Genomic DNA, 15,336 nt, shown 5'->3' on the forward strand with positions numbered 1-15,336 from the left:
GGTTGTTATTCTGATATTCGTCTTAAAATTTCAGACATGTTATATGGTTTGGGACTTGCACACGATCGGACATGGGTTGATCTTATTGGTGATATGACCCAAGATACCCTGGCTAAATTGTATTAATGGTGATACTGCATCTACTACACCTAAACATACCCTAATGCCTCCTCCAGACACCGGGGCAACAAAGAAGAGTAGATTGGCGTGGATTAAGACCCTCGCACAGAATCCCACACTAGTCCGTCTATCTACGGATAATTTAGGAGTTAGACAACTATTTGTTAGGAGATCTTACTCAAGATGATGATGGTTTCAATATATTACGATGGTGGAAGGCGGCATTAAAGAAATATCTCATCCTTTCTGAGATGACCTGCTGTATTTTGGCCATCCCTATTAGCATTGTTGCCTTGGAGTTGGCCTTTAGTACCGGATGGCGCATATTGGATCCTTACCGTACTTCATCGTTTCCTACAACTGTAGAGACATTGATATGCACACAGAGTTGAACGATGAGAAATGATATTTATGTTTCGAATGTTTTAGATTTTAAGAAAACCGATGAAAATGGTGGTGATTAGTCTGGATCTGGACCATCTGATAATTTGTGTTTTTATTTTATTATTTTGATTTATTTATATTTATTTTGATTTCATCGGTATTAATTTTAGTATTCATTGTTGTATCAACACATGAGTGCAATATGAATATATGTTCAAGCCTCAAAAGACTACCTGTCCGGGCCGCCCAAATGTCACAGTCAAAGACTCAAACAACTCTATCTTTAGATTCTTAGAATATTGAAATTTGAAATTTGAAATTTGAAATTTGAATCATTTGTACGTATTATGTATCTAATGATTTGTAATGTTGATACAATGTCTCTTAGACACTTTTATGTTTGTAATTTTGTCATTATTTAGCCTTTCAATTTTATTTTTGTAATAGTTTAGTTATTATTATTAGTTTATTATGTAGTAGACTTGAAATCTGTAGCAATACTTTATTTGCTTTAAATTATTAAATTTGTATCATTTATATATTATTTTTATTTATGTAATTTCTTTTTAATTAAGTTTTTTAATTTTTTTTAACTTCTAATTTTATAGGTCCAAAATGACCCAAAAGCTGTTTCTGGGCCAAAAGCCTAGTAGGGGGCGGACGAATTAACCCCCCCACTCGCATCCCGTTATCCGAGATAGGGTACCCTGCCCTCGCACTCCAAGGGCGGGAGACGGGGAGAAAAACATCTCCCCCGCCCATGCAGGGGGCGGGGTAGCACCCCCCTAATGGTCACGTCTAAAAAGAATTATTATGTTGGTCGCCCCTAGTTCCCATTTTATTTAAAAAAAACTTGTAAAACACATTAACCTTATTTGATTCTATAAAATTTAAGATATATATAGATAGATAATATTAACATTATACACATTTAAGATAATTTTTAAAACAATATTAAATATTATAAAATCTAAAGGAAAAATACTGTGATCTTCAATGGCAAAAGTTTTCATATATTTAGGTTGCGTTTGGATGTTGAAGTGAGTTGAGTTGAGATAATAAAATATTGTTAGAATATTATTTATTATTATTATTATTATTTTAGAATTTGAAAAAGTTGAATTGTTTATTATATTTTGTGTTAGAATTTGAAAAAGTTGTAACGATGAGTTGAGAGAAATTATGGTTCCAAACGAAGCCTTAGTTAGTAAAGTGGGTCTGACCCCGCACACGCTCGCGGACGCAGGCGGATGGATAGACTGATACGCAAAGAGTGGGAGATTAGCAGGAAGGGTAGTTGATTGTACTCTAGCAAAAATAAAATCATCGACCGTGCATTTTAATTTGTTTGCTGCCAATACCCCAAAGAATACTACGAAACCAATCTGGCAGATTTTGGGGGATTGAGGGCTCGCTTGTCCTTGAAGCAACCTATCTCCGACTACAACGACGACGACGAGGAGTGCAGGCCTTGGCGTCGCAGGATTTTCATGGCCTTTACGTGGGGCTCCGCCCTTAGGATCGTCCTCCTTCTCCTCCTTGTTGCTGCCGTCGTTACCGCTTGCTTCACTCTCCCCGTCGAGAAGGTCAGGTTTTTTCCATCCGGGTTGGTGTTGTTTTCGCTTTTTGGTTGGTTATCTGTTTTTTTGGATGCTTCGTGGGTTTTTTGAGTTTTTTCTTTTCTGTTTGTGTCAGATATGGTGAATTGCTGATTGGTCTCTTTCGTTTCATTTTGTTGAGCGTGACATCTGTGAGGGATGTTTGAGCTGGTTGTATGTTCTCTCGTTTTGATTCTATAAAGTATAAATATGTGTGCGTTTATTATTGTTATTATTTTTGGACTGGGTTAGAATATGTTCGAGTTTCAGATCAATTACGGGAATCTGGTTTTATAAGCAGTTTTCCAGAATTGGTTTGTAATTTGAGCTTATGTTTCTGCCGCTGACGCATTTATGGCACCAGTCTTTTTTTTTATGGTCACTGCATAGTAAATTTAGATCAGAAAGAAGGAAAAGAGAACCAAATTTTATGGTGCATAATTTGCGCTTTAAAATTTAAATGTAATGCCGAACACAGTTCGATCTTTTTAATTGAAAATAGTTCACTCTCCCGTTATTAAAACGAGAGATAGTAATATACCAGCTTGAGCCACTCCAGGAGCCTGGTTCATATTCTAGTATTAGTTTCAGTTCCTAAATTTATTATTACTTAGCTTCCCAAGATATAGGATGCTTAGCTATTGTTTAATCATTTATCTCCCGCAACGGCAGCATTCAATTTTAACTAGTTCTTCTAGTTTGTAGCTTCCACAAGAGGGTTATGTTGCAGATGTCGTCCTTGGAAAACGTTATATGAAGTTTATTTTAAAAGTTCTGTGTTTCGTATTTATCATAGCATATGCTTTGTGCAGATTCTGAAGGACTTCTTATTATGGGTTGAGCAGGATCTTGGACCTTGGGGTCCCCTTGTGCTGTAAGTTGATCGCTACTTTCTTGTTGGTACTGATTTACAATTTATATCCAGTCAAACAAGTGTAGTCTTGATTTTTAACTCCTGTGTTCAGGAATAAGATTTTTACCTGTGATGTAACTGCAAATAAAAGTTTTATTGCAATCATCGCTTTGGTGGGAATACTTTAAGCCAAAATCCCTGTCATAGATGGTGTGTGTTAGAACTTAGAAGGGTGGTTTAAGAAATTCATTTAATGATGGGCTGGAGTTTATTTGCGTGGACAGTTTGGCAGTCTAATTTGATAGCCAAAAGATAGTTGATGTGCTTAATACAACCCACTTACCCTTATGAAACTTATGAAACTCTGGAAAGGCTCTCCTACAATCCATAGGCCTGTTTGCAAATGCATAATTGATAGTAATGCATTTTGAATTCTACTTGCTAGGTCACATACACTATCATGGGACAAAAACTTCCAAACTGAAGCCAACCACCTATAATTTAAAATTTCACAATTAGATTTTTGAATGGGCCTAACTTGAGCCAATGTGCTAATTTTGTTATGTTGGAAATGTAGAAATTTATGCTACCCTCGAGCTTTCCAGATTTTGAACTTTCTTGAATTTAATCTTCATTTATCTATTTGTAGGGCTGTAATCAAGCTGAGCCGAGCCGGTCTTTGGCTTGCCGAGCTCGGCTCGATTCAAAATACTCGAGCTTGAGATTGAGCCAAACTCTAGCTTGAGCTCGGACTATTTATTTATTTATTTATTAATAAGATTTAATAATTAATAAATTAAATAAATAAATAATATAATATAATATTTAATTTATACAACTAACAAGTAGAACCTCTATTGAATTATAAAATTTTAAAAAATTTATAAATAATTAATATCTAACTAGTTGATATTTATCCAAAACAACAATATATTATATGTCTACATATATTATTAATACATACACTTAATATGATAGCATATATCTATTTCATATATGGTTTCCAGATATTAGTATATGGAATTATTAAATTTTATCGACTAATTATTATACAAATTATAAAATATACTTATGAAGTATATTCGCTATATAGACATAAGTAACTAGATTACATATTATATATTTAATTATAAAAGTGGTATACTTATATTATTAGTTATTACATAATATGTGTGTGTGTGTATACATAGGTGTATGTATATATTTATCAATATATGAATGAGTTTTAATTGAGTCTAGCTAACGAGTCGACTTGAGCATAAACGAGCGAGCCTTAACGAGCCTTAACCGAATCAAGTCGAGTTTTGTCGGGTATGTGTTATTTATAATTCGAGCGGGTATCTGCTTTCACGAACGAGCTTTTTTTTTCACGAGTCGAGTTCAATACGAGTTTAACTGAGCAGGCTATTGAACAGACTGATTCATTTACAGCCCTATCCATTTGGTTAGGCATGTTCAAACTTCAAAGGACTTGAGATTAACTTGTGAAGAAAACCTAATTACTCTTTGTTTCTCTTAATCAGAATTTTGTGAGTAACCAGTTGCAAGATCTTGAATCACTCCTATTTCCTTTACTCAATTTTTTCTTGATTGACTGGATCTTTGGAGAATAGTACCAATCTCATGTGTTAATCTCATTGGGCAAGTCTGAGGGCAAACAAGTTTCGTTCTTAGTTCAATAGCTTTGGGAATTGATGGCTTATATGGACTGGATATAAGTAGTTTCTCATTTATTTCTTTGATCGTTGGAGCTTTCTTCTCGATTTCTCAAGACTCAATGAAATAGCTTTGAATCTGTGTTATTTGAATTATTTACTGTAAAGGGCAGGAAGTAAATCATATTGTTGAGTTCCCTGTATGGTATTGATATTTTGAAAGGGTAAAATGTGTACTTCTATGCAGATCATTCTTTATTTCTCTGACTTTTTGTCGATCAGGAAAATATATAGGCATGATCAATTTCTTACTTAAGCAGTAACTTGGTGATCTAATCTGCAGGGCTGTTGCCTACATTCCTCTTACAATCTTGGCAGTTCCAGCATCTGTATTAACTGTAAGCATTATGTGCAATTGCAATGCTTTAGTAAACCCGTTCATCCCCTTTGTATGATTGCAATTTGGAGATATACAATGCTGATGTCTCTCATAATAATTTTCATTTTCAGTACTGTGCCCTTTTCTGTTCATTTTTGTTGGGTACTTATGCTGAAATGCGTTATTTGAGATAACATCCCCCTTCCCTCCCTCCCTGCCTTTCCCCAACAAAAATAAAAGGAAAAAGAAATTCAAGTGCAGCCTTATCTGACATTGTTCTCCATGTTCTAGCTTGGTGGTGGTTATCTTTTTGGGCTGCCTGTAGGCTTTGTAGCCGACTCTATTGGTGCTACTGTTGGTGCTGGGGCTGCATTCATTCTTGGCAGAACAGTAAGTCTCTGAACTGTTATGGTGTTGTATACCTCCTGATATTTCAGTTCCACTGACTTGTAAAAAAGATCAGTTCCACTGATGGTAGGTTGTGCATAGGTATCTCATTCTTTGTTTGGCAACGGTATTTCCAATATGTGATATCTAATTCTGGTGCCCAGAAACAAAAAGGACTACAATTTAAGTTAAACTGTTAAAAATCTTGTCAACTGTTTTCGCATGTTTCCTTCCTCTAATCTACAAAATTTTCTCTTGTGGTGTTTTATTCCTTGTTTGGGTTGGTATTTAGTGTTATTTAAGTTTATCTTGATTCCTGTGCAGATTGGGAAATCGTTTGTGGTTTCCAAGTTGAAGGATTATCCACGGTTCCAGTCAGTTGGGATTGCAATCCACAGATCTGGATTTAAGGTTTGTAAAGTTTATTTACTTCTTTCTTGTATCACCAGATAATTATGCATAGGTGACGCTCTTTTATATGTCCCATGAACTTGGGGTGTGCCTATTATTATTATCTTCAATAAAATCTTGTTTACTGATAAAAAAGAGTTGATTTTTACTTATACTATTCTTCCTCATGTTTTGATTAGTGTATTCATAGATCTTTATTTAATTTTAATCTCACAAATCATTCATCACTGCATTTCGTACTTGTTTAACATGGAACCAACTTGCCTCAGGAGATCTCATGGTTGAATATTTGTACAAGATGATAAGATTAGATAGAGTGAAATCACCTAGAACTGTGCAATTATATTCTTTACCTGCACATTGATAGAGATTGCTACACTATAAGCATGTTATTCGTTCCAAAGGAATCTGCTGGTTTTAGAGGCATGTTTTCCAAATTCTGAATGCTGATTGTTTAGACACATGATTATACCTTTCAACTGTACTGCAACTAATACCTCTCTACTAGGGGTGCTACCCGCACCTCCCAGGCAGGCAGGCAGCCCCCCTAGTAGGGAGGGATACCTGGGGCTGGGGGAGGGAGGGAGGGAGGGGGGAGGTTAAGTTTAAAATCTAACCTAAGTCAAAACGACGTCATTTTATTGAAACAATTTTTTTTTTAATATATCTTATATATGTAATCTGTATGAAAAGTAATCCATATGTTGGAGCGTGTAAGGTTGCAGGACCCATCCATATGAAAAGTAACTGTGGGATCCATATTATTTTCTAAATAACAATTCCCTGTGGGACTCATCACTGTCATCTGAAAAGTATCTCATAATATTTGTTATTTATTAGCAAAACAGATAAATAAAATAATTATTCCATCACTACAAAAACAAACCAATCATTGATGGGACCCACCACTCTTTCAACTTCTTGTAGAAGTTAAACATATCTCAATTTACTTCATACATTTAAACACATCTCAATGGGACCCACACTCATACAAAACATCTTAACTCACTATTCACAGCTATTCTCAAATGATCTGAGATACCCTTAGCATCCAAATGGAAGCTTAGTTAGTGAAAAATTTAATGCAATCATTCTTTGTTGTGCGCATGCATCTTTTACATTTATTGGGGGGTGGTTTCTCTATTTCCTTCTCCTTCTTCTCACTCTAGCTGTGGGTGTGTATGATAAATGACGTGAATGCCTGTTAGTAAGTGTGTCAACTTTTACTTTGTCTGTGCGCATGTGTGCATAAATTATTTTACATAATAAAATTATGAATCAATTCATCTCTGCTTTATTAAAATCGAGCCTTTGTCTGGAACACTTGCACCAATCGATATCATATAACTCAAATCTGTACTTTATCCTTTTGTTGCTATACATTCATACTATCCTTATTTAAATTGAAAAGGATGCGTCAATCCTCATTGTTACTGTGAGAAGGTATGGTATATAATTTGATGACTAACATTGCACTCTTTGCTTGGAGAGTGATATTTATAAGAAACTTTGGCTTAACTCACTTGCAGAGTATTTTTCCCCCTAGATAACTCATTTCCAGAGTTGCTACTCTTGTTTCGCACCTTGTTATAAATGCTCGCTGTGTGTTCTTAATCTTCTTTTCTCACTCCACAGATTGTTTTTCTGCTTCGGCTTGTTCCCTTGCTGCCATTTAACATGTTGAACTACCTCCTGTCTGTGACTCCTGTTTCATTAGGGGAATACATGCTGGCTTCCTGGTTAGGAATGATGGTATCTTCTTTGCACTCGAACAATTACTTCTCACTTTTCAGATGATTCTAATACCCATGGTCTTTATGCGTTAACATTGCTTGATGGTTATCAGAAATCATTAGTATAAAGTGTATCCTTTTACTGTTTGTCATTTTTTTAGTCTAACATATAATGATCAAATTACCCACGTGTACTCATTCTGGTGTACTTATGCCTTCAGATTTTCACATAACCATTCCAACCCCTAGGGGTTGGGCCGGTTGGCTCAAGTGGTAAAGGCTTTGGTCTTGGTGGTATGCTCCCTCCAAGGTCTAAGGTTTGAATCCTCTTGGGTGCAAACAATTTCTAGGGGCCATCGGACTGGAGGATTTTTTCCTTGAATTACCCGAGGTGCATTTGCAGAAAACTCCTTGCCGAGGGCCTATGCACCCTGAGATTAGTCAAGACGCTGTTCTTGGACACCTAGTGCCATCAAAAAACATAACCAATCCAATTCACCAAACCACTCGTGGGAATAAAAAGAATTTAATATCAAATTATTTGGAATATATAAAAATAAATCTGCAGTGATAAGTAGAGAAATATACAGCAAGTGTTCTCATCCTTTTTCTCAATACATGTCTGAAACGCCAATTAAGAGAGAGTGATAAAAAGGCACCCTATCTGTTTTCTTTTCTTATTATGATATGTTGTCTGACTCATCATTCTAACATTTACTTTAAATATTAATAAACTATTGATCACGATGTAGGGATGATTAATGAATATGTACTGGAGGTGGGGCGCATGCACATGCATGAATATGTTTCATGGGTTCATGGACTCAACATGTGTTAATCAACTAAGTGATCATGATGAGCAAGTTTTGTACGTCTTAAACGGCTATTACTTTCTTATGCTTAGTTATAAAGTATTTGACCTATCTATTTAAAATGAAGAAATTGACTTTTTATAAAAAAAAGCTTAGTTATAAAGAATTGATGATGAAATTTATTACAATTGTTTTGTTCATGTATACCATCATCTGCATCGATGAAGATTTTGTTATTGAATCACAGTTTTTGGCTGGTCTGTACATTAATGAAAAAATAAGCAGTTGTCTAAGATTTAAAAAAAATGAGACAGGTGTATTTAAACACATGAAGGAGAGAGAGGGGGGACTCTTTGAATGTCCTGATATTGAAGTGTATTTTGAGTGTAAATGGTTTTTGATGCTTTTAAGATGGTTTCTGTTACAGCCAATAACGCTTACATTAGTTTATGTTGGAACAACTCTCAAGGATCTTTCTGATGTGACACATGGATGGAATGAGTTTTCAAAGACTCGTTGGGTAAGAGCCTTGCCATATTTTTCTCTGTTAAGATTTTCTTTTCTTTTCTTTTCAAATCAGCCAACCCATCACATGGTTGTGTAAACTAGAATATAAACCGTCTGATGCCCTACGGGTGACCCAAGGTATACGTTCATAATGTGCTTTGGATTTTGGAAAGTATTGGAAGGCAGATTCTAGATAAGATTAAGGCATGTTTGGGTAATGAGATGAGATGAGAATTTTTTAAATAATAGTGAAATGGTCTGAGTTAAGATGTTTTATTAGGTTTTGGGAAATGAGAGAGAAAAAGTTGAATAAAAATATTATAAAGTTAAAACATTGAATATAATATTTGTTTTGAAATTTGAAAAAGTTGTATTGTTTTGTGTTTTGTTTGGAAGTTTGGAAAAGTTGTAATTATTAAATGAAAAAGTTGAATGTTTGAAATTAAAAAGTGTTTTTGTGTTTGAGTGATGTTTGGGAAGGAAATTATGAGAAGTTTTGAGATCATCTCATCTAACTTCCCAAACAATCCCAAAATGAGGTTTAGGACCCCATCGTGTTGTTTTTATCTCCTTTTTTATCACCTCCTCAAATTGATGTTCATCCTTTATACTATGGATGCAGGCATTTGTCATATTGGGCCTATCAGTATCTGGTAAGTTGCAATCATTAAAACACATGCCTCTGCACACGCCAGAGGCACCCTTTTTACTGGGCATTTGTCACTTGAAAATGTTGTTTGCCTTCTTACTTGCATCTTGTCGATGAAAAAGCTTGCTCATGAAAAAGAAAAAAGACTGAGTAAGCTTCCCCTTCATACTTGTCAAGTAGTACATGTAACAATTTGAAAGAAAATCATCAGCATGTTTTTCTAGTGACAATGACACTTGAGGAAAGAGGGTTTCAAGAGCCTTAGCTGAGAAATACGAACTGCAATGCTAGTGCCACGTGTACATGACAGGATATCATAGGTCCTTTTGCTATTTATGTTTTCAAAAGGAAAAAAGAATTTCAAATTTGACCTTTTCCTACATTGTCTTATCTTTTTGCTTGTCTGCAGCGGTTTTGATTATTTGTGTTACCAAAGTTGCCAAGGCTGCTTTGGAAAAGGCTTTGGCTGAAAATGAGGATCTTGATGGCATTTTAGCATCCCCTCAGCTGCCCGTTGTGGCTGAACCAGCTGTGGATCTCAACCAACCTCTCATAATCAAGATAGACCCTTCTGAAGTCAACCATGAAAAATGAAATAAATGGTCTATGTAAATTCTTCCCTTACCTTCCTTTAACGGCCATTTTCAGTTATTAGATTTTCAGCATTTGATTCTTGTGATGCTGTTTGATCTGTACAGTCCCTTATTTTAGCACTTAAGTTTTGGACAGGAATGGCTGGTTTTAGAAAGAAAGTGTAGCTCATGTCTTGAACTGGAAAGCAAGTAAAAAACCAAAATAAGAAAAAAAAATAACTGGAAAAATAAAGAGTAAAGGATGAATAAATTATTGCTTTTCACATTGTTGTAATTTGGTGTTGGCTCTGTTTTGACAAACTTTTTAATTCTCGTTCTCTACTTTTCAAAGTACTCTTATAGCACTAGCAAAACTGTGCATATGTAAATACAGCACGGACTGGTCTGCCCACTTGAAAGAAAGGAGTAAGCAGCTATTACTTGTTATGTATAAATGATCAAGATAGAAGTTAAAATTCTCATTAGAAAGATAGTAAGATCGAGCAAACAACATGATGGTTGTCCTTAATCGGAGAGGCTAGACATTATCCTTGTTGAATACCGGGTGCCCATGTGATTTTGCGTCACATTATTAGTACAGACTTTTGACTGTTCTGGACCATTAACAGGTAAGCATGAACTTGAATCTGCAGCTTAAAACTTTAAATTTCAGCAAGTTTCTGTTTTATATCATGCCTGTGTTCTAGATGTAGTCCGGACAATACGATACTCATTTTTGTTGAAGTCTTTTACATCAAATGTTGGACGGATAATACGGAGTCTTTGCATAATTAGGCTGCGTTTGGTTATTGAATTCAGCTAAGTTCAGTTGAGTTCAGTTTAATTTTAAGCTGAGTCTAACATCTAAATATTCAACTATCAAATTATTAAACTCATTTCAACTCAAAATCTTCTTACACCTGAGATTTATAATTTTTTTTATGTGGGACTTACAATCTTTTTCAATTTTCTATAAAAAGTACTAAATTCATTTTAACATCCAAATATACTTTAAACTCAGTTTAGATGAGTTTCACATATCTCTCTACTACTCAACTCACTACTATTCATAAAGAATTCAATTCAGTTAAAGTTCAGCTCAACATTCAAATGCAGTCTCACTTTTTCATAGATTTTCCAACAGTTATCAATTTACCTTTTCCTGGTCAAGGAGGAGGATTGCAGGGTTTACAGCAGGAAAATGTAATATTTGGAGTATAGAAGTCGTTATTTGTTTTGGTAGTTCTTGACTATTACTTTTGACAAACAATAGGGAGGCAATGAATATGTATTTGAAAGTAGCTATGATATTGGAGGTACTCTGTGTTTTTGGCTAACAAAAAGCACAAACTGGTGGACATTTTTTCTGACCCGATACCTTTACCGTTTTCTGTGTCACAAGATTGCATGCTTAGCTAGGTCAAGATATCTGGCTATATGTCTATTATCAACCAACACCAACCACCATCCGGGTAGGCCCTAATTAATTGTGAACCTGGTGACACCGACTGGGAAGTGGATGGTGCGGTCCAATTTATAAGCACTTAAATGCTTGGGAGCAATGCTTCTGGGTAGGAAAAGTGGTTTGCTTTGAAACTTGCACAGGAGAAAATCAAAACTAATGATGAAAGGTGAAGCAACATCATATGGTGCCTCATCATGATGAACATTTGAATTGCGGAGTGGTTACTATTGGTTTCTGATATTGCTTTTTCCTACCCAAAAGAAAGAGCAGAAAAGTCATTCCCAGGCATTTCTTTATAAATTTTTGGCAACACATGATACCTTTCTCGCTGTCTCCCTGTGGAGGTTAGAGGACCCTACCAATTTCTTAGAGCAGAGGGCTAGCAAGATTCCAAATTTTCTATGGTATAACTCCATGTTTCATTTATATCTAGCCTAACTCCATCAGACTCACAAACACTTTGACTGCCTCTTGGATGGACCACAACTTAAAAATCTTAGCCATTGGTTATGTTACGAACTAAACGCTGAACTTTGTGAGCGCAGACCTTTATATATATAGAATGCAATCAACGAATGTAACACAGAAATGCATGTTGTTCCAAAGCTAAAGCTAGCCAGAAACCTCAAGGCCCTCGGAGGAAAAATGCCAGGATTCTGCATTTTTCCACTTGGCGGGTCATGCTTCGATGGATGCCGCGACCACACTCAAGGCTCAGGATTCGGCACAAGGATCTGGAATCAAAGTGACAGGCCGGTGGAGTTGCAGATAAGGGTGGGATCAATATTGAAAAAGGTGCATACTTTAAAGCCAGGGTCTTCAAAGAGACTGAAATGCAAGAGCATATACAAGGCTCATATGCCTTGTAAGAACGGCAAGGGAGGTGGAGGAATGAAGAGCTTGCTGTATTACTATGACGAGACATGCCACCCATATGTTTGGGTTCATGACACTGGGGGTGATTCCTTGAGAATGGTCAAGCAACAGTACCTTAGTCTTGAGGACCTTAGGAACTACTCTGAGATCAGAATCTTTAGGGACCATCAGAGAGGCTGCATATCAGTTCGCAAGAAACCTAGGCCTGATTTTTGCTAAATATTCTACAATATTCAACTGATGTTAGTTTGAATATTTGTGTTGGTATTGACAGCAAAGTTTGTTTTCTTTGTTCTCTCTCTCTCTCTCTCTCTCTCTTTTCTTTTGATCTTCTTTTGCTTGGTTGTTTTATGAAATATGAATGTATTTGAGGAACTCAGATGCTACAGTCATACCGTAGTATGTACCAAAGTACGTAGTTCTCTGAATGAAATAGTGCAGCTGTTGGATCTGGTTTTCTTACCAGTTTAATCTCAAAAGGTATAGATGTTTTTTTCCTCTCTCTCTCTCTCTCTCTCTCTCTCTCTTGGAGGTCGAGAAAATGGAGAAACTAGCATCATAAAAAAAGGAACTTGCAAATTGAATCAAGACATTTAATAGTACGTCATATGAGATATTGCATGTTGCGGTGGACAAAATATTAATGTTGCAACCAAGTATTTGTAAATTCACTTGGGATCTGTCTGGCATGCTCAGATGAATATGTTCATCTCTGTTTGTAGCCAAAATCTATCAAAGTCTGTCTTCAGAGCTTATATTTTAACGAAGGAAAAATGATAGGGATCCGGATCCCTCTGGGAGCTCCCGCTCCATTATTATTATTATTAGTTTTTTTTTTTTTTTTATTTAGTGATTAAGAAAATGTTGCTTAATAATATTATAAATTTTTTTTTTTTAAAATATTTAAAAGTGTTAAAAAATGATATTTAAAAAAAACTTAAAAAAAAAAGAAAATTCACAATATTATTAAATAATATTTTCTTAATCACTAAAGAAAAAAAACTATATAAAAAAAAATAGCAGGAGCTCCGAGCAGGATCCTTAGGATTGTTCTTTAACGAATGAATTGTACTCGATGCATTGTGATTTTCACTTGTACATAATATTTTATTACTAGAAAATAATTTACACATAATATTTTTCACAATACCTTATACAACTATGTTTTAAATAATATTATTGTGTAATGTATTATATAAAATGTTGTGTGTATATCATTATTCATAATATAATATATCATTAAAAAATGAAGAGTACACGAGACTTATATATATCATGACATTAGATAATTTCATTTTTTTAAAACGATATAGATTTTAGAATTCTTTAAATTCCAACAATAACCACTCCCCATTTAGCCTTTAGGTAATAAATCGTAATCATGCTTTATGAGCATGGCTATTTAGGTAGTTGGATTGGGCCGTAATGGAGGGGATATAAATGGCATATGGAATGCTTCAGTGAATAGACTAGCGATCGTTGAGTTGATCTTTTTTTTTATTTGCCTTTCACAAAAGGGGAAGTGGGGCGATCAACATAGTAACCTTTCTTGAGTGTGACCATAGAAATCTCTCCTTAATGTAGAATATCCAGTCACAAGTGGTTTTAACTTAAGGAAAAGTCTGAAGCCAATCGATTTCGCGCACTCTCAATGCGCACCCCTTACTTGGCATGCCAGTAGATTAAATAAAACGGTGCGGATCATTGCTAGCAGGATGACATTTCAAACAAATTAAATAAAACGCACCGTTTTCATTCTAACCCTAAATCAGACACCTAGCCATTCCCAGTCCATCTGCATTTCTCCATCCCGCGAACATGGCACTACCCAGTCCATCCATCTGCTCTCCTCAGGGCCGATTACAACCTCATTCCTCTCCACCAAACCTCGAGGTGATTCTCAAGAATCTGCTAAACCACGCGGAATTCCTCCTCTTCAAACATACGTGCCCGAATAGATTTGGCAACGAAGAATACGATTCCTTCATGGGTTCCGAGCTCTGGGACCTCCCTTCCACGCGGCTGAACCTTTTGTTCGGGAGAATCCGAGTCCCAGACGGGAGAATCCGAGTCCCAGATTGTCGTCGTAGGCGCCGAATCGTGTTCAGAGAAGATCAAGCTGAGGAAACTTGATATTAATTTTGCTCTGGACCGGCTTTTTTTTTTTTCAACGCGGTATCTCTCTTTTTTTTTCTCTCAATAAATTATGGTGTAATAAAATATGGGATTTTTTGCATCTATATTAGTATTGAGTTCCGGTTTGAAAGTACATGGTTTTGTAGGCATTGGATCAAGTGGGGCTTGTGGTAATTGACGGGGGAGAATGGAAATTCTGGAAGTATGTGGAGGAACCTGAGTTTGGACGAGGTTTGGATGTTCATAATGTGTTTATTACATGACAATTGGTGGCTGGGAAAAATCTACAAAGTTTGCTAATGCCTGCTTTGATATATTTTTTTTGTTCTGGTTTTCTGGTTAGATGTTACTCTTTGTGTATTTCTTGTATACTGGGGCTACTAATTTTACGTCTTTAAACAAGAATCTTTGCTTATATGTATAAAAAAAAATTATGTTGTTTTGGTGATTGTTTTGAAATGCACCTTGAACCTCATTTCAAGAAGTTCGGGTGCTTGAGCTTTAATCCCCAAATCTTATTATTAATCAATTTTCCTACTCTCTTATAAATACTTATTTATTTAAATGCTTTCTGAGTAGTAGATGGTGAATGGAGAAATTTGCATTGGACAATTTGCATTAAGGGAATTTGCTTTCACTTTGAGCAAATTTGACCTTTCTCTTTGGCACTAATGATTTGGTAGCACCTAGATCAGGTAGATAATGGATGAATTGCATGTCTAGTCTGGTCCTTGATCCACCATTGGCTGGAAGTTTGGATCATAGAGATCTTGAATAACAGAAACTTGTGCACCAGATA

The 15,336-nt window shown here is 35.6% G+C and overlaps 2 protein-coding genes across 3 annotated transcripts; both read left to right on the forward strand.

Moving 5' to 3' along the window:
• The first annotated feature begins 1,713 nt into the window (after positions 1-1,713).
• On the forward strand, positions 1,714-10,355 carry LOC109010490 (TVP38/TMEM64 family membrane protein slr0305-like). Of its 2 annotated transcripts, XM_018991349.2 has the most exons (10): positions 1,987-2,090; positions 2,200-2,276; positions 2,915-2,976; positions 4,954-5,008; positions 5,281-5,379; positions 5,701-5,787; positions 7,423-7,539; positions 8,760-8,852; positions 9,462-9,492; positions 9,898-10,355. In XM_018991349.2, the coding sequence occupies exons 2-10, from the start codon at positions 2,262-2,264 to the stop codon at positions 10,080-10,082; spliced, it is 744 nt and encodes a 247-aa protein (XP_018846894.1). In that variant the 5' UTR covers positions 1,987-2,090; positions 2,200-2,261; the 3' UTR covers positions 10,083-10,355. The 2 variants fall into 2 exon arrangements, with proteins under 2 accessions (XP_018846893.1, XP_018846894.1); XM_018991348.2 differs by lacking the exon at positions 2,200-2,276 and having other exon boundaries at positions 1,714-2,090.
• An 809-nt stretch (positions 10,356-11,164) lies between these two features.
• Positions 11,165-12,870, forward strand: LOC109010487. Its single transcript, XM_018991343.2, has one exon. It carries the CDS (start codon positions 12,114-12,116, stop codon positions 12,618-12,620), a length of 507 nt encoding a protein of 168 aa, XP_018846888.1. The 5' UTR covers positions 11,165-12,113; the 3' UTR covers positions 12,621-12,870.
• The last annotated feature ends 2,466 nt before the right edge of the window (positions 12,871-15,336 follow it).

Source organism: Juglans regia, chromosome 7, assembly GCF_001411555.2.
Source record: "Juglans regia cultivar Chandler chromosome 7, Walnut 2.0, whole genome shotgun sequence".
NCBI classification, from domain to species: Eukaryota; Viridiplantae; Streptophyta; class Magnoliopsida; order Fagales; family Juglandaceae; genus Juglans; species Juglans regia.